Here is a 27620-nt window from a genome sequence, read left to right on the forward strand (position 1 = left end):
TCCAGACTTACTAGGTGAGTGATAATTTCTCTGTCACATTAGAAAGCTTGTAAGTGAAATGGTCTTTGAGAAAAAAACATTTCAGTTCAAGTTCAAAATGTAGATAGACTTTGATAATGTGAACTAATTTATGACCAGTCCTCAAAATATTTACTTTGACAAGTGGCATGTGCAGGGTGCAAGACTACAAAACTGATGTCATCATCATGGCTGGGCTTCGCGAACGAAGATTTGGGAAGGACTCTACCCACATTTGCTACAAGTGCACTGGCGGCTAAAGAAGCCAATGTGAGATAGACAAGTCTGGTTTCAAAAGGCACAGCAGAAAGACTCCTTGGATGGTATCGGCAAGACACGATTCTTTCTGCGTTGTCTTTTCTCCTCAAGAGTGATCCTGCGTGCGTTCTCGAAAGAAGCAGCAGCGTTATAGATAGTGTGTCTCCAGACCTCCCGATTGGAGGCCAGAGTAGACCAGTGATGAAGATCAATGTGGCCAAGGCTGAGATGTTGTTTCAGGGAGTCCTTGGATCTCCTCTTCAGGGCTCCTCTCTTGCACCAGCCAGTGGCAAGTTCACCATAAAGCAAGATCTTAGGGAGGCGGTGGTCCTTCATCCTTGAGACGTGTCCTGCCCAACGCAGCTGTGTTCTCAGCAACATGGCCTCAATACTTGTGATTGCTGCTTGTTCTAGAACAGACACATTAGTCACATAATCTGACCAGTGGATGTTTAGGATTGTACGGAGGAAGCGTTGATGGAAGCATTCTAGGAGTCACAGGTGGTGGCGGTAAATGACCCATGATTCAGACCTTTATAAAAGAGTAGACAGCACAATGGCTCTGTAAACACTGATCCTTGTAATTTTCTTCAGGTGTTTATTTCACCAGACTCTTTTATGGAGTCTTCTGAAAGCTCTATATGCCTTTGCTAACAAAACTGATGTATGGCACAGCAGATTAGTCTATCCTTTGCATAATAATATACTTGATACATATTCCATTTTCTATTTACATTATTTTATAGCATCTGGACTAGACCATTTAAAAGCAGAGTTATGAGCCTGATACAAACTGGACATTTTCCTGTACATCCCAACTGGTTTCTGACAGAGACTCTGACAGAGTCACAACCACAATGATAATGAACAAAAATAGTTTCCCACCAAGTGAGAAAAAACTGTTCACCATTATGCAGTTTCATCATATAAAGCTCTTTATTCACTGAAAATTAAACAAGTAGGGTCCCCAAGTTACAAAATAACCACCCGCAACAGCATTTTTATGCTGTTCACTGATTTTGAACAGTGCTGTCAACCTGAATCATTGGGGAAAAAATTATGATCCAAGAAAAAGGTGACCCATGGTTTTTAGAGAAGGAAATTCAGAGGGGGTTTCATTTGATCTTAGAGATTTCACCCTTCACAGTTCACATCTTCATGTTTTTCTGCAATAATGACAAAGGCAAGGAATTACTGGCATTTGTAGAACTAAGGCTGCATCTCCCACAGTCACAAGACTTTGGAGAAGAAGCTATAGATAGGAACACAAGGCAGTTGGGTAAAATCTCAGTAGCTACCAAAACTCAATCAAAGCATTTCAAGATCCCCATCACAGCCAGCAGCCACTTGTAGGTGATACCACACTCCTTCATGACCACAGAGTTTGTTTCCTCTTCACACAGCACAGCAATCAGTGAGCTTCACTGCCACCTCTCCCTCCATGGGTCCTGTGGGAGGTTCATGGTTCAGGTTTAGGGTAATCAGCAGAAGCGCAGGAAGACACGTTCTTTCTAATACATCTGGGAACAGCAGAGATCAAAAAGGGGAAGATGGGAAGAACACAGCCAGGAAAATAGAAGGCCTGCAAAGTTTGTTGTTGACTTCACTCAAACAATGCAACATGCACAACACTGGAGGTCAAAAAACTCCAAAACTCCTACAGACTGATCTGTGTTCAATTCCACTAAAAACTGGGTTTGCCTGAAGCAGCTATTCAATTTCAGCAGACTTTCGACAAAGTAAAGTGAGCCTGGAAAATTCAATGCTTCTTTCTAGAGACCTGCACTTCTTTTTTTTTTTCCTCTAGTGTGGAAGTAGGAATTTGTGTATAGTTTGAAGGAACTTGTTGCACAGAGGGCTCCATTTGAATATTTTTTTAATAATGAGACATAAACATAATCTTTTTAAAGAAAACCAGTAAAAAATGGAAATGGCATTGCAAAACTGGTTTTTTGAAACAGCATTGAGAGAAAAGGTGTTTTAAACCACTGTTAATTACCAAACTTAAGTACTTAAATGACAGTAGGCAACATAACCTAAACCTGAATTTTTGGACCAACTGAGGAAACAGTGCTGGGTTTTGTGTGGAAACTATTAGGATAGGAGTTTGGAGATCCCACCAGGCCACAGAATACATCATCACCAAGTACATTAGAGGGAGGAGAGAAGGGTCCCCCTTACAGTCAGCCTCACTTCGTACAGGTTTTGCTTTGAAGCAGGTTACTCTGTACTATACTTTGAAGGACATTGCAATGAACGTGCACTTCATTGCTGATGTCAAATTTAGCAAACTAATGTGAAATTTTAGAAATAAAAGTTATTAATTCCTGTATGTGTTAGTTTTATAGTAAAGTAGCAGCATGTTATCATTAATAACTTCTGGCATCTGATTGAAGTACAACAATTTGGAACGCTCCAAGATCTTTTAAAATACATACATATATTGTAACAGCAGCAAATAAAAAATGAAAAGTGATGTACAGCTCTGACAACATTAATCTACAAGTTAAAACTGCATAAGAAGTGGATGGGGGAGTTACATTTCATTTCAGGAATCCTCCTGACAATCTTTCAGCAGCTACAACAAAAGAACAAGGCCCATTTTATTCCATCTACTTTAGCAGTCTGTGAATACCATTGAAGGCCTCTAATGATTTGTGCAACTGGTAATTATGCCACCTTGCTGGTTAGCCTGGAAAATGCCTCCAAAGTGTGCCATATCCTTCTTTGGGGCACAACGCTAAATCAGTCATCAAAGACAAGCCCTCAGCAAAACAGATCTACTAGTTCATAGAGGTTTAGGCCAGGAGGGACTATTTAACCATCTAGTCCCAACTCCCACATTTCATGAAACATTACATTTCTCCCTCAATCCCACTTCAAGCCCAGACTCTTGAAGATATGTCAGAAAATGTTTGTCCTACAGGTGGAATGCCTGTATTACAAAGACGGCACTGATGCCGTAATATGATAGAGAACTGACAACCTATGACCAGAGTCCCAGCACATGGATGAGTACCAGCATATCTGATTTGGAGAAGAGAAGTAAATTACCTCTGAAGTCCAAATCTTATGACCACATGGGTAAGAAATGTCACAAAAGACAGGGTGCCCTGTACAACCTCCAAGCTTCGACTGCCCCATAGAGCATCTCCACTGCTGCTGAGAACTTCTGTAGCTTCTGAGAAGGGCAAGAAAACCCAGACAGAAACACATCCCAAATATATGTGGCCCACAACACCTCTGTTGCATTAAATCCTGGCTTAGGCACCTGAACCCACACATGGCACTCACAGGCACCAAGTTCAGAGCCAAGAGGGGTATAAGCACATTTGTGGAAACACAAGCAGTTCCCTTGTCTCTGTGGCCCATAGTAGAATAGGAACGTGCACAGAGGCTCAGATTGCAGCCCACAGGGCAATTCACTGCTTCTGAAAGGAGGGCCATGACTACTGAAACCAACAGAGTCTTAGCAAGAAAAGGAAAGGTGGTTAATTCAGAACTAAGCAGCCAAGAAGGCTAATAAAAAGTTTTATTCCAAGGGAGTGCATCTCTCTTAGTGTGTTAGATATTTGTGTGTTATTTATGTCGCACCCTGCTGGAAAACTGCAAAAGAAAGTCTTTATTAAAAAAAACATAACTAAATAAACAGTAAAATCAGGGATATCTCTGAAAGTACTTTCATGGACACACCTAAAAATTCATTGTGATTTAAACCAGATTAAATTTATAAAGTTAGAAGACTCTAAAGAGCATGATTCTTCTAGGATTTATATAACAATTATTTCCTGACACTTAATACTGCCTTTAAAAAGGCAGAAAAAAGGGAGAGGGAAAAAAAAAAGCTAAGTAAATAAGCAATGCATGCAGCTCTGCTTTAGGAAGTCGAATGGCAATCAGTCCACTGATTTTCTTAATCAGAATAAACTTGCTCTTTCCTTCAGACTGTTCTCTCATTTATCTTACTCTTCACATAGTATTACAGTGAAAATCATCACTTTTGCTAGACAAGAGAGCAATCCAGGATTCTACCACTGGGAATACAAAAGATTAAAAAAATTAGAACAAGAAACCCAAAACCCAAAAGCAACAAACTGCAAGAACGTGAAACAAGCAAAAAGACCCCAATACCCTTTCAGTTGCTAAACATCTTTGTTTCCTGCCTTAGTTGCTGTTCAAATCCCTCTGAACACCCTGCCCTCTCCATTCACTCTCTTTCAATTGACAAGACAATTTAGCACAATTTGACTATGCAGGATCTTCTTCCTGCTGTTTATTCACTCTTCTCATTTTCTAGGGCTCTTGGACAGAAACCAAACATGCCAACATACTGTTTTCTCTTAATACTGTTCCTGCTCTCAGTGTTTGCCAATTTCCCCAGCATAGCAAACACGCAGTGCTATGACTACAGAGCACTTTATTATTTGCTATATTATAGCAAAGTATAATACTGTGAAACATTCTTGCCATCACATCCATATTCCCAACTCCTGTGCCTGTGTACCTTCCTCATTCTTCTTTCTGACTTGCAGCTGGACGAAGGAAGAAAGGTAACAGCTTTGTATTTCAAAGAGAAATGAGTGTACCCAGCAGGCTCCTAGGATCTACATCATAAATTGGCTGGGAAAGAACAAGCAGACACTATCATGAACCCGCATTCTTCATGTGTCCTTAGTTTAGGGCAAGCAAAAGCAGCCCATATTGTGCCAGGATGCTTTTATGCTGTAACAGAAGCAGTGAGCAAGTTTCCTTTCTCCATCCCCACCTCTCTGGACAGTTAGAAGTGCCTTGTGGTTCCCGACCATGAAAAGACAAGATATTCAGAAGCATCTGCTATATCTGCCCTGCAGCCTGAGTGTTTTGGGAGTCTGATGGGTCACCACCATCACTCCTGGCAGCAGCTGCTGGGTGGTACCACATCAGTGCCATCACCATGCAAGCAGGGACTGATATGTAGCAGCAGGTGCCACAAGGGTAACCTCCATGTCAGGGAAACCCCAGCACCTCCATCCGTATCAAAGATGACCGCACAGAGCCCCAGCTCCCCCCTTAAACAGAAGGACTTCATTCTCCGAAATACTTTCACGCAACGGACACAGACATTCATTCTCCTCCCCATTTCTGTATACAATTCCTTATACCTCCATCTTGTGGCCTTGAACTGTTCTAACTATTAAAAAATACTGTAATGTGGATGGGGGAGGGTAGCAAATGAAAAAACAATAGGCCCTGCCTGTTGAGAAGAAGGAACAGAAGATATCCCACCCATCTCTGAGGGGATGTAAAGGGACACTCTATTGTGAGCCTTTGGGAGACAGTTCCTTTTTTGGATAGAAGAAACTTCAGACTTTACGTCTTTGAAAGGAAAATTAAGTATTTGCTATAACACTTTAAAAACACTTCACCAATATAAAAGTTCTTCATATTGTAATCCAGAACTTTTTCTTCCACTTTTCAATTAGTTTTAAATAAAATTGCTTTGAATTTTTTATTGTAGTTAATCAACAGTATTTCTGAGGTTAACAAAAATTTGCTTTGCTGCCAACACACAAAAAAAGTCTAAATGCCTGTTCTCAGAATAAAAATGTTACAATCTAAGTATACCAGAACTAGACTATAAAAAACCCCACCATACACAGTCACCCTGTCATTCCCAAACAAGAGTAGCCAATTTGTGGCTATTAGCACATTGTGTATAGCACAATCCATCCAGCCCTTCCCTGGGCTGCCAAACAAATTCTGGGTGGCTGTTTGTGTTAGAGCTTATCAGCAGCGCTGACAAGAGATGCCGGGCGTCAGCAAACACCTTCTAAAACATGCAGCAGTTTGGCTGCTGTTTCTACCCGTCAGCCACTTCTCAGTGAGCCCTTATCAGGAGGGAGAACACTTAATCACAGTTCTCCAACAGTTAATATTAAAAGAGAGAACAGGATGACTTCTGGCAAATTAGAGTCAGCTGAAGTTATCACCCTTTCCCTCTCTTTTCCCCAGACCAGTGTGAGATAGTTTTAATCCTCTGCTGTAAGAAAACCACAGTTTGTTTTCTCCCTTTTCAGTTGCCTTTTCCATGAAAGGCTGGGGCTTAGCAAAGAACGAGCTTGCAGAATTTTAGCTTACTAATGCAGGATCTGGTTCCTCAACCCATAATTCAACTTACACTGAATGTTTACTACAAGGGTACCCCTATAAAACATACTAAAGATATAAAATTTCTAAGCAGCACAACATTCTGAAAAATATTCCCCATATTATTTACTTAGTAGCTAAAAATTGCTCTTGGATGCATCAAAGACCCCTTAACACAGAAACATCTTAAATATAAATATGTATATATAAATAATGTCTAATAAGATCTCAAGTAAATATAATATATCAATATCACATCTATAACACAATATCTTATGGAGAAATTAAAATGAGAGATGAGGTCCCTCAGGGGCTGTGGTCCTCAGACATACTGCTTTTACTGATGCCTTCTTACAGATTTTCAAAAGGTTTCAATTTTCTCCCTTTAAGAAAGGAAAACACATCTCTAAACATGACCTAGAACTCACTCATTTTCCTTCAAGAATTTGACAGAAATTTATGACAGCAAAAATGCCTGTGAATTTCTACTTCTTTCCTTTACTACTCCTATCTCAAGACTATAAGCCTGATCTTCCCTCCAAACCCCATTTTCCCACTAATATTTTCCAGAAATTACTGCATCAACAGCCTGACAAATGCACCCTTGAGAGGTGTGAATGACAACAGACAGGGAGCTGGGTTCAAACTCCTTGATAAATCGGTCTGAGAAAGGAGATTCTGAGACATGCAGAGAATTGCAAAATTAATTTTCTTCTTGAATCCATTAGCAGACCTGAATAAATTAGTTTTGACAAACACAGCACATTCTCACCGACCACAAAAAACACACAACACTGAAATGCAATCTGAAGCACTCCAGAGCTGTATGGAAATGAAATAGTTTCTTACAGCAACGTTTACACTGGCACCCAGGAATGACAGAAAACTAGAGGTAAATTTTCAGATCACAGCACCCACATGCTCTGGATTCCGTATCTTTACTGCCCAGCACAAGCACTGCCACTGCATGCCAAAGATGTGACTAAAGGACCAGAGTCCATGTCTGGAAAGTGAGGCTGTGCCAGCACCACACCTCTTGTCCAGGGTTCATCTCTGCATTCTGCAGCAGCGTTATGGGGCTCAGCTGCCCTCATACCCTACAGTCCTCCCACAGCCAACAGTAGTTTGAAGCCAAAGGAGTTGGAGTAAGCTGTTCAATTCTGGAAGAAACAAAGCTTTTTTGATTATCTTGTCCTCACAACAAAATCCAATACGCATTTGTTACACATCTGAGGATAGCACTGCAGCAGCGATGACTAACCTGGACAGCTGTAACACTTGTGCTTGCTATGAAGAACTGAGAAATTGCTATGAGAAACAGCACAGCAGCTTGACATATACAAGCATTCCAAAGAGGAGCAAGATTAATTTTAAATAAAACTGAATCTTTGAATGAATTTAAAACTGAAACAATAAAACAGACAATAAGGAAAACTGAGTGCATAACACATATATAACATATATGTGTCACCCTACTTATGCCACACTGTGCCTCAACACTATACCCAGAGCTCTTCAATTTTTAACGGTTTTATTTGGTAGGTATGTCATCACACAGAAAGCAGCACATAAACTCAGGAACCTTCCAAGATGGCATTTCACCAAAATAAAAAGAAAACAGTAAGTTTAACCAGAGTTGAAATTGTTCCATTTGACACAAACCAAGGTATGTCACTCTGGGACAGGCCACAGCAGGACTGGCACACTGTTCAGCTGGAAGATGAAGCCACTTAAATTCAGGTCTGAGCATCCAGGTGCCGACACAGGTGGAGGCCCCGCTCCACTCAGTGCAGAGGGCTGGGCTCTCGGCTGCCACAAGTGCTGAGACATTTCACTCATCTGCAAGCCTATGGCTAACAGGAGCTGGAGAAAAAGGGGGCATTATCTTGTTCCTTTAGCTACCAAACTTGAGAGCTGTGCAGAGAATCATAGAATGGTTTGGATTGGAAAGGACATTAAAGATCATCTCGTTCCAAACTCTCTGACAAAGGCAGGGACACCTTCCACTTGATCAGATTGTTGGTCCATGCATGCAATTCCTTCCACTCATTAGGGAATCCTAAGCACATATCACCCATCCTTGTGGAGTGCTATGGAGTACCAAGTCCTCTGGAACAGGGACTCCCCTTTCCCTCTTACCTTTGGGGCTTTGCATTAGGGTGTACATACCCTGCTAGGACAAGGGATGGGGCAGAGAGGCCTCTTGTTCTAGGCAGTGCCCCAGTGGTCACAAAAAACAAAACCTAAAAGTAACTGTTTGGTGGAACAAAAGGATCCTGCCAAAGGATGCACCTTAAGACAGCACATAGCATCCCCCTGCTTTCTGCACCCTTGAGCATCAAGGGAAACCCTCCAGCCCAGCTCTACTCAAACTTTCCCAAGGTGAGATGCCACAGTTCAAATTCTTCTGTGAGTAAGGCATAGATTGGATTTGAAATTGGATCTCTTCTCTCTATTATTTTACTTAGCAAGCTAAGGACATTTCAGTCTGTGGTCAGTGAAATGTAATGACATGCATTATAAGGAATTATTTTTAAAGCACGTCAATACAATAGCCACAGAACTCTAAGTCCAGTACTTCATAAGAAAAGCTCACACCAATACCCACATCTTTTATTCATGTATTTTAGTAAGACTAAAAGCTCATATACTTTCAGATTCATGTAAGTAGAATGTTGGATATGTATGAAGATGAAAATTGCAGGAGTTACTATTCTCAGGTTCCTGGAAATAATGAAAAAGACCGATGGACTCTGGAAAAAGCCTCCTTATGCATACAGCACTATTTCAAGGCTTTTTCACATCTTCTGGTCTAGATAGGCTGGCTAAATATACAGAAGAGAGTTACCATATTGGGCAGTTGTATTCCTTTCCTTGGGACAGTTTTAAAGCTGTTTGCTGTACCTATCAACACTATTTTTAATTCATGTTGCATGCACACAGGAGACAAAAACAACGCTAAAAGGAAGTACTACCATAACAATGTGGAGAAGGAAGATGACTCACTTCAACCAAACAAGGTATTTCCCACTTATGCAAAAGATTTTTGTTCGCCTTTTCTTCTATTTGCATGCCTCTTTGGGTATAAAACTCATCCCAAGGGACAGCACATAGCATCCCCCTGCTTTCTGCTTCAGTCAGCAGCACAAACCAGCAGTGCACTGCATAAAGGAGGCTCCCAGCCAGACTCCATGTGACCTTGCTGTTCATGATCATCTAATGACCATGCTAACGACCTTGCTGTTCATGATCATCTTCCTGCTTTTTGGGACATAAGGAGATAGCAATTGTGTAGTTATCAAATTATTTATCTTCAGATGTCTACTCTGTTTTTAAACATAGGATGGACCAAAGACTGGGCCTGAAATACTTAATGATTTTCCTACTATATATGTGGACTTGCTGAGCTAGATATTACATTTTTCAAAAACATTTGAGAGAATTTCCCACTATGTACTATTGAAAAAGCTGCTAGCTCTAGATGAAGAGGTTAGAATAAGTCCAGAGAGGATTTCTGCTGTCTGAGAGAAGGGTCAATGTGATTTTGAGTGAACAGTCAGTCACTACAAAAATGCTTTTAAAAGTGTGCTAGGCTACTGAGCTCCAAGCCTCATGCAAGACTACACACAGCCCCTACGAATTTCAATTATCAGCCACAGATTATGGTATCTGTGGCACACATGCAGGCAGCACTGAGTTTACTTATCCACTGAAGCCAATGAATCTGATGAAGCTGATTAAATAACCTAGAGAGAATGAATCCTGAATGAAGTTGTACAGATCCAACTTCACCTAGGTAAAACACACAGAAATAAGCCTCTAGCAAGTTTGAGAATATTTCTGTTGTTATTGGCATTTAAAGTACCATTAAATGATGTAGAGCTGGCATTATTTATTCATTGGGTTGTTAATTTAAGAATCTTGCTAGAAAGCACCCGTAAGAGCAAATGCTTGTGCATAAGCATAGCACTGTAAATATAGAGTTTTATTTTGAAGGAGGTTCTCGCAATGCTAACCCATGATTTCCACTTCAGGATGAAATTCTTCCTGTGCAGAACCCCTTGTTATTAACATGCACAAAGTGCACTTAAATTTTTCATAAATACCTATTAGGAGATGGCACCTTTCAGAAAAATCTGTGCTCCAGAAATAACAATAATTATTTCTTGCGAGCTTACAGATGGAATCAAAGTTACTGATTTTGACCTCTGATGATCACTATCATGCATTACTATCACGCATTACAGAGGTATTCACAGCTAGAGCACTCCAACAAGATGAACAGTTCCCAGTGCAGTGTTTCCCCTGTTCTCACAATGCACATTTCTCACCCTGTCTGCCAGAATTCAGATCTGTTTTAGTTACAAGACCATCTGCTTTTTGAAAGGTTTTTGTGTTTTTTTTTATGACAGATGGATGAGGTTCAAATTCTTGTTGTAACCAGCAATGAAATTTTACAATTCATTGTCTCTGCTGCTTACTGTCTTGCTTTAATTACTTGAAAGGAAGAACTCTCATGGGGGCAGACAGAGTTTTCCAAATGCATAAAATTTTTAAACCAAAATAAGCATATAAAATAAATTTCTGATGCTTTAGCTACAAATAGCCTAGCTCCAGGTTTGTAACCTAGTTCTATAATCCTGTATTGGCTCAGGTTTCTCTTTCATGTCCCAGAATAAAAGGATGTGGAAGCAGAGGGAGTACTTTAAGGGGCTATCTACAGTGTTATAAGCATCATATTTTTCCCTTCAGAGTCTCACAATATCATCTGGCTCTTTCAAAGTCTTAGTTCTGCAAGTCTGGTGTTTGCAGAAGAGACTCACTTTAAAAAAGCTCACGAAAAAACAATAGGCTTCTAGCTCTTCATATTAAAGGCATAAAAACTTTGAAAGTTGGTAGGCAGATTTATGGTTTTTACTTAAATTCTTTCATGTTTAAAAAAACTCTCAATTTTTATTTCCCATTTAATACTCTTTTTGCAGTGACAAGCTTGGAACAGCAAACAAACCACCATGATACCACTAAAAAAAATAGTAAAAGAGTTCCCACTAATACCATGCTGGCAATCTGGCAAGCCTTGATCCTCAAGCCATAAATTATACATCCACTAGCCACAAGCTCCCTGGTACATACCTCAGGAGGAGGGAAGTGTCAGGAAGTGCGTCACTGAGAGTAGCAGGATTTGGGGGCCCCATTGCTGACCACAACTGTATCAGATTTGCACCCTGGTTCCAAACCAATATCACTACGTTGCCCTCAGACTCAGCAGTTCTTTGCTTATTACCCCACGGTCAGGGACTGGGATTAACCACAAGCCCCTGCCCCACCACAGCTCCCCTGCCAGGGATGCACATAGCCCCAAAACGGGATGCATACTTGGATTAGGGAAAGCTTCAGGCAGAGCTCCATGTCGGCTACTCTGCTGTAACAGGAGACTTAAGCTGTGTGTGAAGAGGGAACGGGGGGGGGGGGCGGCAAAGAAAAATAATCGAGAAGAACTCTAAACAGTCCTCTAGTTTACATCCCTAGGTTATGCTGCAGACTCATTCCATCTGTGAAAATATTTCACGGTGAACTGCATGTCACGTTTACATTAATTTGTTAACAGCAAATAAGTGCTGCCCGCACAGCTGCAGGCAGCAGCCTCGCCATGCACCTCCCGTGGCCCCGCCACTGCCGCGCACCAGCCTCACAAACATGCACTGCCGGGAAGGGTCATGTCCGGATCTCAAATGCTACAGAACAGTCCAGCCCAGATCAACAACATTCGAATCTCTGTCCTTTATTATTCGTTCACTGTGGCTCTTTTGTAGGCTTCAGTCTTGGTTTCAATGAAGCAACTGTTTCACCAAAAGGAGGAAAAAAAGACAGAGGAAAAGAGGAACTCGAAGGAGTAGGGGGAAGCCTGACAGCAGATATAGAAGTGTAATCCAAGAAAAAAATATCTAACAAGTGTTTTGCTCTCGTTACTTCTTGATTTCCCAGAAAAATCAAAAGCAGATGCTCTATTTACTCTGTTCCCATAGTAAACAATACTTGCCTTCATCTATTTCCTTATGTTATTCACATTTTCCCCCTCTCATTTACTAATAAAATGAATGAAAGACACAAATACTATAGACGTGGAGAAGAAAGAGGCAGATGAGACATTTTTCATCATTTAAAAAATAATTTTCAAGACAAAGTCTCTACTAACCATGTTCTTCTCTGAGAGTAAATATCATAATCTACTCCTCAAAATCGGTCTAGATGCTGCCAAGCCTTCTGTAACTACCTGGTTTGTGGTTTGGGTTTTTTTTTTTAGTCTTATTAAAAAACCAACCCTAAAACCAAGAAAGCACATTTAATTTACACAAGTATTTTCCAGCACAGCCATGATGACTGTTCAACATTCACATCCACGTCATTGTACTCTGGAGCTATGACCATTTTCCACGCATTCTTTTAAAATCTTGATTATTTTAACGAAAAAGGATAGGCCAGAAGGAATCTCTGTATTGAAGACATTTCTCCTGAAGTCATATTGGATTCAAAGTGGTCAGGACTATATAACATAGGAGAAATTTATTTAAAATTAAGATAGCAATAAAAGTGGTACAGAGAAAAGCATGTGAACATCACTGACAAACCTGACTGCTGTAACATTTTGCCCATGTTATGTCTCATCCTCAAAATTCCAGCACTAATTTTTTTTGTTGTTGTTTTTGAATGCTGGGATATGCCAAAAGTTAATTTTAAAAGAACACAGTAACAGGTGTTACTGACTGATACCTGCTGCATTTTACATGTCTGCTTGTGCATCACACACTGCTCTACCACACTATCTTGTGTACCTGAGTGGCACAGACAGCCTTGTGTTCTGGTCCTTGCACCTAACCAGATATTTTAAAGGAAAAGGTTGATAAATAATTTCCGCCCCCCTTAACACTCAAAGGCCAAATAATCTCTAGATATTTCAGCAACACCCCACTTCACAGCAGAAACTGGGAAGGAGTCTCCTAGTAGTCAGCAGAGGTTAAGTGATGCTACTGACCTCTCCCAAGCTGTGGCCAGCAATAGCAAAGCCATTAACAGGTTCATAGCAGGTCCCTAGACCCTCCTGAAAACTAAAAAGCTGTAGGAATATTTCAGCCCCAGAGACACGCAAAAGATTTAGCAGTAAAAAAACCAACCAAAAAGAAAATCCAGAGAGAAATTGGTGTGTTGACACAAAACTGGGAGGGAGCTTTGATGGAGAATGAAAGGACTTTACCAACAATAAATACTCTGCAGAGGAGTGTTGGCAATGCAGGATGGGATGTTTCTCATTCCCCTGAAAATGCTGATAGATAAGAGGGGAACAAAACACCTCAGGAGAAAATACAGAAGTGAGGAGTTGGTCCCAAGTTCAAGGAACTGACACACAATGTTAGTAAATATCAGCCTTCAGCCTGATTTGGGCAGAAGGTCCTGTACATGACAACAGACTCACACAAATGTTAACCCTGCAGGCAAATACCAACTAATCAACTGGCAGATGTTGAGCAAATAACATTTCCTTACAGAAGCAATGGGAAACCTCTCTATCCCGATATCCCCATGATCAGCCCTCACGTTTTACATTAATGGGACAGACTTCACCTTCAGATTAGGGTCCAATGTGTTTCCCTAATCCTGCTCCCCACTGCTAAAAATACATATTCTTCTACAGTTCTTAGTGTAAAACTGCCCACCCTCCTCAGGTTCATGAAAGTTCAAAATTCACTGCCTCCTATTTGAGAAGAAAGTAGATATCCTTCTTGGAAGGAATAATCAGATGGTCAGAGTCCAAGACAGCTAAGCAGCTCATGAGGAACAAAGATGAAGAAACCAAGCAGTTCCTCAAAATACTATCATCTCAGGGGAAGACTGGCTGTGTTAAAAGACAACATTCTTCTCTTCCACGGAAGGTCCTGTAAATCCTCTTGAATAGAACAAGGGAAGAAAGAAAAAACACCTGTGCAGCTCTTGACAATATAGTGGGAATCAACACCTGGCTGGGTGGACCTGCTTCTCAGGCTACTTGCTGGGGCAGTTTTTGTCTTCAGACACAAATGCATCTGCCTTGAAAACGAGAAAAGACTCACTGCCTAAGGAGGAGTACAATGCTCTGGGGCTCACCAGGAGGCATCATACACTTATCATGCTGATGTTGCCCAAGCCATGCCCACGGCAAATGCTATGCCCAGCCTCTCAGGTCAATGTGATGGTAGCTAGTCTCCTTCTTGACACTTCAATCGAAGACATAGCATTTCTACAGCTTGAGGAGGAGAGTGGAACTATCATCTCAGAGAGCAGATAAATTTAAGTTTCCAATTAAAATAGACATCTTTATGTTCTCACCAAAAATGTACTACAGCAGTGCTGAGGGCTACAGAACTGAGGCTACAGTAAGTGGTAAATGAATCTGCTCCAGCATGAAAAAGATAAGGAGGAACATGGGGCCTCTTTGTCATAGCTCTGTTGAGCATGTCAGGATCCAGGAGCTCCTAAGAACTACATCCTGGAGCACAGAAGTTAAAAAGAGTTTTGCAGTACTTGTTTTCACAGACCATCTGATTCTCTCAGGACCTCACAGTCCTCAGAAGAATAATTTCACATATTTTACTATATATATATATGTATATATACATATATATATACTATAAATAAATAAATAAATGGTTGCAGAGATAGGCAAATGTTCTCAGTGCCAAGTCTCTTGACCTGCCAAGTCTGAGAATGAATCCAAACTGACGAGGTAAACATGTTCACACATATACATACTTTGTAAATTGATTTTTTTAAAAACAAGGTAGAGCTTAAAAGATCAGCAAATTGAGTATTTGTACAGGATGCAGTTTCCTCCCATACAATTCAATCACCTCATAAGAACATCTCTGATACAAGCATCCCATCCCAGGATGGGCAAAGTTTACAGTCATCCCAGAAAGAAAGGAAGGAAAATGAGGAAAGGGCTGATAAAGAGGTGCAATAAACTAGGATGTTCCCTTCAATTAACATTCAAAGAAAGGTGAAAGCAGGAAAGAAATGCAAAAACCACACACCCCCAGACACATACAAAAGAACAAGGAGAGAAAACAGTCCTGAGAGCAACACAATGGCAAAGGCAAAATCTGTAAGGTAAAAGAATTCTGACTCATTTAAATGACTGAAAGTGAAAATCATTTATCAGGTACAGCTGTTTTGCTTATGCACACAGGCACAGGAAAGACAGGGTGCAAATGCCTTATGCACACTGTCAAGGAAAGCCCATTTCCAACTTGGGCACTTACAATACAAACACCCAACATGAATATATACGCAGAGATAAGGACTCAGAAGGAAAATCTGAAGTAAAAAATACCATGGGACTCAGGAGCACACACACACTTCTCATCACTCCCAGAAAACAGAAATTTTGAAAAGCAGAAATGAAAACAAAAACACCTTCTGAACATGCAAGTTTGGTAAGCAATGTGCATGTAATCCAATTAGCCAAATACATGTAGTGAATATTCATAGCAGCAGGGTAACAGCGATAAATAGCAATAAACAATCACAAGATTTCCTTTAACCTCCTCATTTTTTTCAGGATTGTCCAAGTACAAGCCTGGGAGTGGTGGAGGGGAAGAGTGGAGAGGTACAGTAGCGCCAAGTTGATGAAGCTGAATCTGCTCGTCAGCCTTCAACCCCAGCTACCCAGCTACTGCAGCAGCTTCTTTTCAAATCCTAAAAAATCACTGTACTGTGCTGGAAATCCACCAGTTCAGCCAAGGCTGGGAAGCACCAGTGCACTGCAGCTCCACCCTCCACACAGCCATTCCCATTTTGAAATCAGGTTGCCTAAAATGGACCTATTTCATTTGGTATAACTAAACTGGTGAAAATCAGTTGTTTGCATAAAAAAGAATCAACCTGCAGTGAATGCTAGACATGGCTGGATGTGAATCAACCGATGCCCAAAAAATATACTCCTAGAAAGTGCTCACACATAAAAGCGCCATTAAAAACAACCATAAGGCAAATTTCTACTGAATTAGATCTGCCCTATTCCAAATAAAATCAATTAATTGAATAATCAACGGGGAAAGAGTTTTTAAAAAATCTGAAAAATGTTTCCTTAAAGCAGATACAAAAGGTTGGAGTGTCACTAACCAGACCTACAGGGAAAGACTGACACACTACCTTCCCAGACCCCACTTCAAAGCTTTGCTATCTCCAAGCTTGGATTGGAAGCAAAATCTCAAAGGGGAGGTGATTTTCAAGTATTAAACCTACTTCAAAAAAAGTACTTCAGATTCAAAAAAGGTGTGTTGCACAGACTCAGTCTGGCCCTCAGAAGTACAAACATAGAAGTAATGTGAATTTAAACTCAGTCTGTCTCAAGACAGACAGTAATTAATGTAAAGCACGATGAACAGAAACAGCTTCAAAGATTTGCAGTAATAGTGGTGGTTCAGTCCCACAAAACCTGGTGACAAGGTAACTCCACTAATCAGACCTGAAGATGAGAGAAGCAGATTGCTGACATGGCCTACTCAAGAGGCAAATAAGAGGGCAATCCCTCCAGGGGCACAGAGAGCAGCCACGGTCCTCAAGCTGTTTATTCCCTGAACAGGACCTGGTCAGAAGTTAGTAACTGTTACCAACATACTGATGGTGCTCTGCTGACAATGATTTCACAAGCAGCTTCACATCAGCATGGATGACATAAATATTCACATTTCCTCTCAGCAACAGCAATCACCCACCACTTGTTGCCAGGGCTATTAGGAGAAGGATCCAGGTCCAGAAGTCCACAGTTCCATCTAATATTCAATAACCATCAATAATAAATCCACAAATACTGACATGTAAATATCTAGATTTATTCCCAAATATGAGAACCATAAGCAGAGTTTTCTGCTTCTCAGCAAGACTCCCTAACAGACATAGTGATCTATACACGACTAAAATCATAAAGAAAGGCCCAAGTCCAATTCAGGGACTGAAAACAGACAAATGTCTTTCTTAGAGGATCAAACAGGAGGTCCCAGCTATCCACCGCACTTTAGTTTTCCATTAGGAAAATGATACAACTTTACTGCATAAAGAGTAATTATCCCATAACAGGTATCCCTACCCTCCTCACCCCAATGCTTATCTTCTGTATATATTAAAAAACAAAAGATACAATGAAGGAACAACTCAAATCTCAGTGAACATCTCCAACTCCACTTTTATATCCTCCCTACCCATTTAACACATAATCATCTCTCCAGAGGAATCTGTCTCCAAGCATGTCAGAAATAAGACACACATACATCCACCACTTCCCAGCAGATCATCTTCCAATGTACATGAAGCCAGGAGAGCGTGCTAAGACATACAAAAAGAGGCTGATGAAAGCAGCCCACGTCACCAGGTTTGTGAAGACAGGAGATGCAGGCAGGCAGCATTTCCTGCACCAAGGATGAGGTTTCACACTTACCCAGCTCCCTACAGGGGAGAGCCACGCTCCAGCGGGGCGGCCGGGCAGCTCTGCCATGAGGCATGCCGGGGCATCACAGCATGAGCGAGCAGCAGCTTCGGGAGACCTAAAACAGGGAAAAAGGGAGTCAAGAGTGAACGTGCCGATGCCTCTTTGGAAACCAGTACTGACAGCTTCCCACAGACAGCTGCAGCACTGCCACAGCTGAAAACCCTGCGAACAACACATCATCGAGGCTGACCAACCAAAACATTGTTTGGTAAAATGCAATTAAAGCAGGAAGTATTAGCAATTTAACAGCTATTCACATCAGAAAATATTGCAATGATCTCAAAACCAAACATTTTTAACCCAGCAGCGGTGCCCTGCAGCAGCTAAGTGACAGCAACAAAAGACAGTCAGGCCTTCCAGTGAGCATACTCTCCACACACACATCCCCTCTCCCCTGCAATTGTCTCTATTTGGCAATGTGATTTGTCCTAAGATAAGAATTTGAGGTGGGAATTGCAGGAGGAAGTGTCTGGATTTTCACATAACGAATGCATTCCAGAAATGGGGAAGCTGTGATGACTGTGATTGACTTTGGTACACACCAGCCTGCAAAAGGGCGCAAAATGCTGGAATTTAGGCCAACTGGTGTCTCAAGATTGCAGGCAGCTTCTGTGTGAACCCCCACACACCTTCCCCAGGCAGACACACCTGCAGGGTACTTCCAATCCGAAGATGGGGAACAGTCACTTTTGGACAGGTGAGTAAAAGCACTAAGATCTGGTCACGTGCAGAGATAAAATCTGAAAGTAGCTACATAGGTGCTTTGTTGCCTTGCAATTGTGCATTCTGCAAGGCCAAAGACTGCAAACCTGTCTGTTTCTAGCTGAACCTGCTTATATCATATGGGGCATTGGCAATATTTAGATACCGTATTACCAATAAATGTAGCCATAATCATCCACATAATCAGTGTCATACTTCTTGCACCTGCCCAAGAGTCTTCTCTCTACTACACTGCCACAAGTTGTTAGCAACAGATGATTCAACTCTTTAAGCATCAGCTACCCTTCAGTGTTTCATCACAAGGCAGAGCTGACATACGCCTGAAGAAATTGTGAGCTCCCAGCATTTGTAATATTGTATTTCAGCCTTATTTCACTGATACCCCTTTCCAAGCTTCATCCATTTTAAGTTACTTCTAGTGATTTCAAATAAAACATTATATCTTAGAAGCAAAAAAGTTAAAAAGAAAAATAACATTATTTCCATCACTCAAGAAGAACAGTATGAGTTTAAAGATTAACAATGCAACTAATGTGATCCAGGTTCAAGGTGATAACACCTTGAAATAATGAGCATTATCAAAAGTACACCAAACAATGGGAATCTACCGAAAGGCTGAGATATAATTATAGAATTTGCCCTTTAACTTGCATTTGACAGTGGTTTAAGTGACATTTCCCAAACTTAAGGACAACATTCCGTATTCACAAAGTCTTGTAGGCTGATAAACACAGCCTATGCTCTGTCAAAACTTCAAAACAAATGTAGTTTTAAGACCACTGCATAACAGGAAATTACTGGTCACATCTGAAAATGGCTGGCCGCATTAGTGAACCTCAAACCACCTTAAGAGAAAAAAAAAGGCAGAATCCCAATGCCTCTGCCTCTCCTTGCTTCAGTTTCCCAGTAAAAGAATATGGCACTTACAAGATGCTTTGGTATTGCCTCCAACATCAATGCCGAGATGCACAAGTGGCATTTTTCAGAACAAGCCCAGACAATCCATTAACAAGAACCACAGATTCACATTTAGGATTGAAAGGGCCAACATACTTGAATATGTGCAAATAAGTGAGTCAGGAGAAGGAAGAGGAGCCAGAGATAGTTGCTGGATTTATGTCTTCTGAATTGAGAATGGCAACACTGCTTATTTAAACCTGAATGCAGTCTACACAATCACAACTTGCATAATCAAAATCTTTTGTACAGGCCATACTTGATTAAATTAGGTTAATTTTCACTATAAAATTGGAAAATAATCCATGGTTAAAAATAATATAAAATACAAAATACCCTTTTTCTAAAGAGTGCTATAGTTGGAGGAGAACATAATTCGTTCTCCATACAAAACAGAAGAAACTAAATTGCTTGAACACAAATTGTGCCCAGCAACTCTGTAATAACTGCATACAGAACATAAACATGCTTTGTTGAGAACTAAAAATATCTAATCAGGTATAATTGTAAATTTTATTTTCCATTTGTAAATAACCAAGGGAGAGAACTAGAGAGCAGAGATGTAAAATAATATTCTAGCTGGGGATATTTTGTTAAGACATAAGCTTCTACCCACCCCTTCCCTAATGCCTGCAAGGCTCTTCTGCTTCTGAACTTATTTCAATTGTTAGTTTCTCTTTGAAGGTATTTCAACTATAATGCAAGCAATGCTCTAATGAATTCTCAGTGCTGTGCTATCTTTCCCAAACAGTTCTTTCACATCATCTGCAAATTTGGATGCTGCAATGTACTTGCTATGCTCATGTGCCTCTCTATTTCTAAGGAATGTCAGTATTAGCATCAAGTGAGATGCTTCAAAGTTTCTAAATTTAAAATAAATAAATAAATAAATAAATAAACACGCCAAAAAAAGCCCCAAACATACACCTATGGGTTTACTCACATGAACCTGTTTTGGCACTTAACCCACCAATTAAGGTCCCACTGTGACGAGGACCCTTCTAGAAGGGCAGGGGCAGGGGGCAGCATAGCCTACGCCTTTGTCTCCTCCTCCAGCAGTAACAGGCAGACTTTTCAGAGAAGGAAAACTATTGTCAGCTTCATTTGTACGCTGAACTATTCCAAACTAAATATAAGTTAAAAGAAGAATAATATAAGAAGAGAATAAAAGACTACCAGTCTGGATTTTTTTTTAATAAGCTGAAATATGCTTCTTCGAGGGCAGCAGTCAAGGGAGCAAATACCCCATTTTTACCAGCCCAACTGCAAGAGCTGCACCAAGTTCACTGAAAATGCAAAGGCAAAGAAAAAGCCAGAAATTCCCTACATTCCATGGCACTCCGACAAATAATTTATCAATGGATGAAAAAATTAAGCCATAATTAGCAATGTTGTTGACCCAGGTAGTCATCCTGTGTTCTTTAAAGAAAAGCAAACATTTTCAGGTTGTAAAAGAGCAATGACAAAAATGTCACTTTTCTGTAAACAGAAGCTGACAATTTTATACAATAAATAGTGCTATTTTGTAGTAATAAGTACAACATCAGCAACACAGTAAAGTTAACATATTAACACTGATAGAAATTATCTCTGTTCTCTATTAATATGCATTCTTTACAGATGGTTATTTATTAAACATGAGCTGAAAGGTTATCTATGGCCATATTAGCAAACATCTGCTTGTGATTCTGATTTCATGTTTGCATGCTATTCTTGGAAAAGCAACCATTTTTGAGAAGTACCAGATGTGACCAAGTGTTCTGAATCATAAAATATTCTTCAGAAAGATAAAAGTCCAGGGCCAGGAAAGAAATCACATACTCTGAGCACAGCAACTGCCTTATACTGCTGCTGCTGAATTCTCCAGGGGAAAAGTGTTTATGAAGATGGAAAAAAGCAGTTTATTTAGTGTGCCACTACAGATAATTCTCTTATTTTTAAATATGAAACATTCAAAAGCATAAACATGAACTCAGTTTCAACTTTAAAGCAGAAAAGTTATGCACTACAAGAACTGCACCACCTATTCACTCTCTAGCGTGGGACTGACACAGGACCTTTCAATCTCCAGTGTCAGCAGCTTAAGCAACTTTCCACAAACTGACTTTAGGGATCTTGCTCCCCAGATGACCTCGCCAGGATCTTCACTACCCACAAGAAGGAAGAAACAAGTAACTTTGGGATGGGAAGGTGTCGGAGACAACAGATGAGAGCTATAGCAAGCAACACGAGGGAATTAATTTAGACCAAACCAAGGAGAGATGGGTTGTTTAATTCTTTCTTAGGGTCTCGCTATAATATATTAACTGCTTAACCTATTTCCTAAAAATAATCTAAAAAAGGGTTCTGAACTGTCAAAATATTTGTTCATTATGTTTCATAGCTACACCCTTTGAATGAGTAATACTGTTAATCCATAAGAAATGGATGTAAAAAGCAAAGAAAGAAGATGAACAACGTAAATTAGAAAAACTGAAGAGTAATTTAATGATGAATAAAGAGATTAACAAAATTAAATTCTAAATGTTAAAGCTTCTTTGTACATCTCAGAAAACCTGAGCTGCCCAGGTCTTTCAAGACTCAGAAATCCTTTCAAGAAATCCTTTCACACATTTTGCTTTTCACTCTCTTGCCCTGGTATTTCACATGCATCTTTAAGACTCAGATTAAATCTCCAAGAAAGGAACACATCATCCTTCATGGAAGGCCCTGGAAGGTACAAGAGTTTGACCATGGTGACCAGGCAGAGAAGCTGGCAGATTCCCTGCAACAAGGTGCAGGGCCAGGGTGCTCACCAAGCTCCCATGTGCCTCAGCCATGCTCTTCCCAGCACTGGAACAGGATTTTCATTTGTGCCCTGCTGCATTGTTAATATATGGGACCTGGAGAAGATTCCACCACTACACTAAGCAAGGTAAAAGAAAAAAAGATTTTTTAAAAGTGTGTTTTCCCCTCTTTGCTTCCCCTTCCCTGAAGCACAAGAATTCACGCAAGGGGCAAATGACACAAATGTCTGTCACCACATATACAAGAGGCAGGTTCGAGAACTGCCCTGAGAGAAGAGGGCTCTGCTGAGGGGAAAGTTATGCCACACTGAGCTATATAAAATGTAGCTTATTGAACTGCATAGCACAATGTAAGATGGAAAGAGCCCATTTCCCCTTCCTATCCATTGGACCAAGCAGAGGTGATGCCTGCAGACACAGAACAAAACACAGAACACACCTTAAGCCACCCATGCAGGAAGGCAATGGCTCGAGGACTCTTCCTGAGATAAACAGGCCAAAAGATGGGAAAATGCAGAAACAGACACAGTAGCAAGGGCAGCAGAATAAAAACACCAGAAATCGTCCATTTAATGCAAAAGCACAAGCAGATCTGAAATCCTTCCAAGTCTCTTCAGCAGTGATGTGCACTTTTGTAAACAAAAGTAGCTCTTAGCATATTTTTCGCTTGAAATTAATCTCTCCAAATGGAAGAGTAGAGCAGAACAGCTTCCGTTTTGGATATATGAAAGCATCCAAATGTTGTGCCTTACACACCTCTGCACCCTTGACATCATTTCAGATGCAAGCCAAGGGGCCCACCACCCCAGGCAGATAAGTCACATACACACACAAGTGGTACATTAGCTACAGTGCACAGGAACATCTGCATTTAGCTGTGGTACCTTGAGATCAGTAATTTAGTAAAGAAAGGAACTGTTTTCACCAATCAGATAAGTCATAAAGCTATTATCAATTCATATGTTTTCAGTCTCTGCTATTCTTTAGAATTATTCAGGACAGAATCATAGAATCATTTAGGTTGGAAAAGACCTTTATGGTCATTAAGTCCAACTATAAACCTTACTCTGCCAAGTCAGATGACCGTAAAGATTTAACCATACCTGCATGGCAAAACCCAAAGAGCAAGAAGAAAACCCACACTTAGTGAAAGTGAGCAAAAGGGCACCGTACACTATTGATGCAGACACTAAAACTTTCTACAAATTGTCAGTCTGACTACTCCTATATTTTCAGATGCAGAAACTGAGACATAGAAAGAACATAACTCACAAGGCTTCTCAGCCAGCCATCATTCAGCAGGACACAAATTTGTCCTACCTAGTTCTCAATCCACTAGGTAAGACTGACTAAAACAATGCTTTTATTTAATGTCTTCAAGTATATCTCAAAATAATGTGAGTAATTTATAAATGCACAAAGACTACTTCCTTCTGTTCCTGTTGACATTGATGTACTTGGAATGAGTTTTCCAGCACTATCTGGACAACTATTTTTCACACAGCTCTCAAATGAAAGTAAGTCAGCAAGACACTTGGTATGCTTCCTAATATTCCTCAAGTGCTTTCATTTGAGTAGTACCCCTAAAGAAAGGACAGTGGAAACAAACTATAGAGTGCTATCCCCTCCTTCTATCTGCCACAGTATATTCAGAGTATCTGTAAAGCAGTAAAAGACTGGAAAGAAGTCTTCCCACCAGTGCTCCTGTTATCATCAACACTGACAGAGCTATATTGATGCTACAGCAACAGTGGCAAGTTTTCAAAGAAACTGCAGTGTACACAAGGATGTTTTACACAGCCAAACACAAAATCTTCCTTACAGTTTCCTCTGGCTTTAGACGAAAGAAGCAAACCCTAAATCAACACAATTCATGAGCACACAGGGAAAGGCAGATGTCACAGTTCTACCTGCACTAGAAAACTTTATGATTAAAAAGTTTATGTTGGCACAGCTCCACTCTAAACACTCAGCAGAGGATCTGAGCACTCCATGTTGATGATGCAGCTCTGGACAATGTAAAATCCAAATCTTACCTGCAAACGCTGCTACTCCAACATTGAAATGCACACTACAGTATGTTAGTGAAGATAGAAGAATTTGCTGAAAGACAGCCACTTCTATTTCAAAGAAAGATGATCAGTAATATCTAATTAAACCCTACAGTCATTAAAATTTTATCCCAACTGTGATATCATTATTTCTTGTACTTAAAAATAAAAATGAGAACTAAAAGTTGTTTCTTGCATTTTTTGAAGTATAACTCTTAGTACCAAAAATGCTACTATTAAAAAGGTAGTTTTGCAAGCAATTCACAGCTGAACAAAAACCAGTTACTGCAGCGTTCCACTAACCTTCGGAAAAGCTATTAATATTCAGGATTCTGCACAGCAGGGTAGGGTTGAGAAATTAATCCATTTAAAGCTGAATTTTAACAACAGACAAAGGCATGTGTTAGCTGACTTCTATTTATGGCATTCACCCAAATATCAAATAAAGTTTTCCTGGCTGTGCTTCAGTCATCCCCGTTCACAGCTAAAGAGCACTTTTATAAATGCAGACAGACAGTATAAATCCTACGTCTTGTTTGCATCCAAATCTACACATCTCAGAAAGAGAAAACATTACTAATTGTCACTTCAAGAAGCACACCAGGAATGACTTACTGCCAAGTCCATCCTATGCAGTTGTAAACTCCAGACAAAAATCCAAGAACTCAAAAAAAGACTACTAAAATGCCACAGTGGACAAGGCAGAGCAACTAAGGAATGACAGAACTGCACATATGTGAATATAACAGGGTACCACTCTGCTAAACAGTTAAACAACACTTCAGCAACATATTTAAAAGGCTTTACCACATATAAGGAATGGAATTTAAAGATGCACATTTCTCTCATAAACAACACAAAATAAAAAGGGAAGGGGGGGAATCAAGCTGTTCACAATACCTTAAGAATCAAAGGGAAAGAAAAAAACCCTAATATTGCCATGGTTTAATCTTATAACATGCAGGAAAATGAACTAAGCTTATGTTTGGAAAGAATCCAAATAACATTAGGTATGAAAATTCAATTAAGAAATTCAAACAGCCTCATTTAGCCATACAACACTGTTGGATACAGTTATTATAACAATGGTATTTCTCTATTTGTGATTCCATACTAAACTGAATTTTAAGGATACTTGCTTTTCTCACCATCTTCACATTCTATCACTACAAGGACTTCGTTTCTCAAATGCTCAAAGCAACCAAAACACACTATGACCAAAGAATATCAATAACAGCTACTTCTCAACTGCTTTAAAACACTGCTGCTGTTTATAAATCAAAGTTCACCAGAACCATCCAAGGTAATCAGGCACTCCAGCCAGTCATGGTAGTTCCTTAGGTGCAATGCACATTCAAAATCAGAGACATATAGAAGTCCACCTGACCCTCAGTTTATTTTTGCCATCTCTTGCACTTGCTTTAGAACAAGAAAGGCAACAGCAGAAATGTAAAAATATAGGCACTTCTTCCTTTTAAGGCTATACCATGATGTTTGACATGAAGAACTAAAGCGTAGAGGTATTCGGTCACTACACTGCAGACATCTCTCAGAATCAGTATCTTATTATAAACCTGGATGTAGAAGCTATGTTTGTGATATTTGACGTGTCCTAGTAACTCCTAGCATGATGTCTAGCATCTTGAGCCCACAAACCATCTTCACACCCCACCTTTACTCATTTTAGTAAGATACTGTTATTAAAAGGTATTTTCTTTCATCATTCCCAAAGGTGAGAATATTTATGCTTCCTGTCACCATTTTGGTTTGTACTTACTATTCAACTACTGTGTAGTAGTTGTGTTTGATGATAAACATAATTTTTAAAAACAAACATGAAGTAATATTTAACACACAGTACTCTATGGCACAGTTAAAAGAAATCTATTTTGAAAGCCTGACATCTGTTAACACCATTTCTAATAAACTGATCAGGTATATGAAACAGATGTGTTGTGTGTAAGCGATGGAGCTCAAGACTCTTGTACATCACCAGCTTCTCTCTCTGATATCACAAGATTCCAGATGAGGAAGTAAAACTGTATCAATGCTAAAAAAAAAACAAACACTGAAAGTATTCAGAGACAGCCTGGATGTTTCATTCACATTTCATACAGCCACAAGGCATCTCAGAGCATGGCACATGAGCCCCAGACTGCCTGCTCAGCCTTCTGTCATGTTTAGTACCAACAACAACTACTTTGAACATGCTCGTGATGGAAATTGGGGGAAAAAAAAAAAAAAGAAAGAAAAAAAAAGGGGGAAAGTGAAAAAGGAGATTATAAAAGAGTATCCTTTTTAGTGAGCCTGAGTGATATAGCAGAAATACGTGTTATGGACAGCACTTGTTCAAAGTAAGCTTTCATCAAGCACAAGGTGATACAGTTCCATATCAGGCTCTACTTCTCCAGGCCCTTTGTTCTTTCTAAAAGCAGCACCGCCAATGCACACCAAGCCTTCCTTAGACTGCAGAAAAAGGTAGGTGCAACTAAGGAGGTGCATACTCACCCACAGACAAACCTGTCTGATATATACTGGACCTGGAAGGAATTTCTTAAAGAAATAAAGATGCAAGTTGTTCGTAAAAACGGGTTATGAAACTATTAAGCAAGGTCTCCAAATATGCTCACACATGTATCTCAGGAGACAATTGGGAACCTAAGCTAACCATTTAATGACAAAACGTGGATAAAATGTTCCTTTCTGTACTACAGAGCTAAAACCCCAACAGAACTGGAGGGAGATAGCAACAGAAGAATCAGGGGTGGAACTGCTACCTTATGTAAAACTTAAGGCAGGCCACATTTTTATATTCATTAGCCCACATCTGTTCTCTGATAGCAGCAAACTGTAGGAACAGTAAGTTTAGGAGAGTACTTCTATTGTAATGCCTTCCAAATTCTGACAGTTAGCTACAGACTTGTCACTTACCTCTCCAACCTTCCTGCCCCACTTCACACAGCAACTTGAATGACTCTATCAGTTAATGGTCACGTGAGTAGGTCATGTCCTCCTATGCACAAGAAAATGAAAATTCTCATAGTTAATAGAAGCTACTGAATTCTGCAGCTTATTATTTTCAAATCACTCTGTAGTGCTACTATCAAAACTTACTGATTCTTCTGCTGAAAGAGCTGCACAGGCAGATGTGTGCAGTCCATCCTGCACACAAGCACTCAG

At 40.1% G+C, this 27620-nt stretch overlaps 1 protein-coding gene across 1 annotated transcript in view; it reads right to left on the bottom strand.

Moving 5' to 3' along the window:
* Positions 1-27620, bottom strand: part of KIAA1217 (KIAA1217 ortholog) — a 355773-nt gene that overhangs the window by 316955 nt on the left and 11198 nt on the right. The window contains exon 2 of the mRNA XM_027695587.1: positions 17873-17978. Coding sequence (XP_027551388.1) covers positions 17873-17936 — 64 coding nt within the window. The 5' untranslated portion in view covers positions 17937-17978. The remainder of the gene's footprint in view (positions 1-17872; positions 17979-27620) is intronic.

Source organism: Neopelma chrysocephalum, unplaced genomic scaffold (assembly GCF_003984885.1).
Source record: "Neopelma chrysocephalum unplaced genomic scaffold, ASM398488v2 Primary Assembly neopelma1_102, whole genome shotgun sequence".
In the NCBI taxonomy this organism is placed as follows: Eukaryota; Metazoa; Chordata; class Aves; order Passeriformes; family Pipridae; genus Neopelma; species Neopelma chrysocephalum.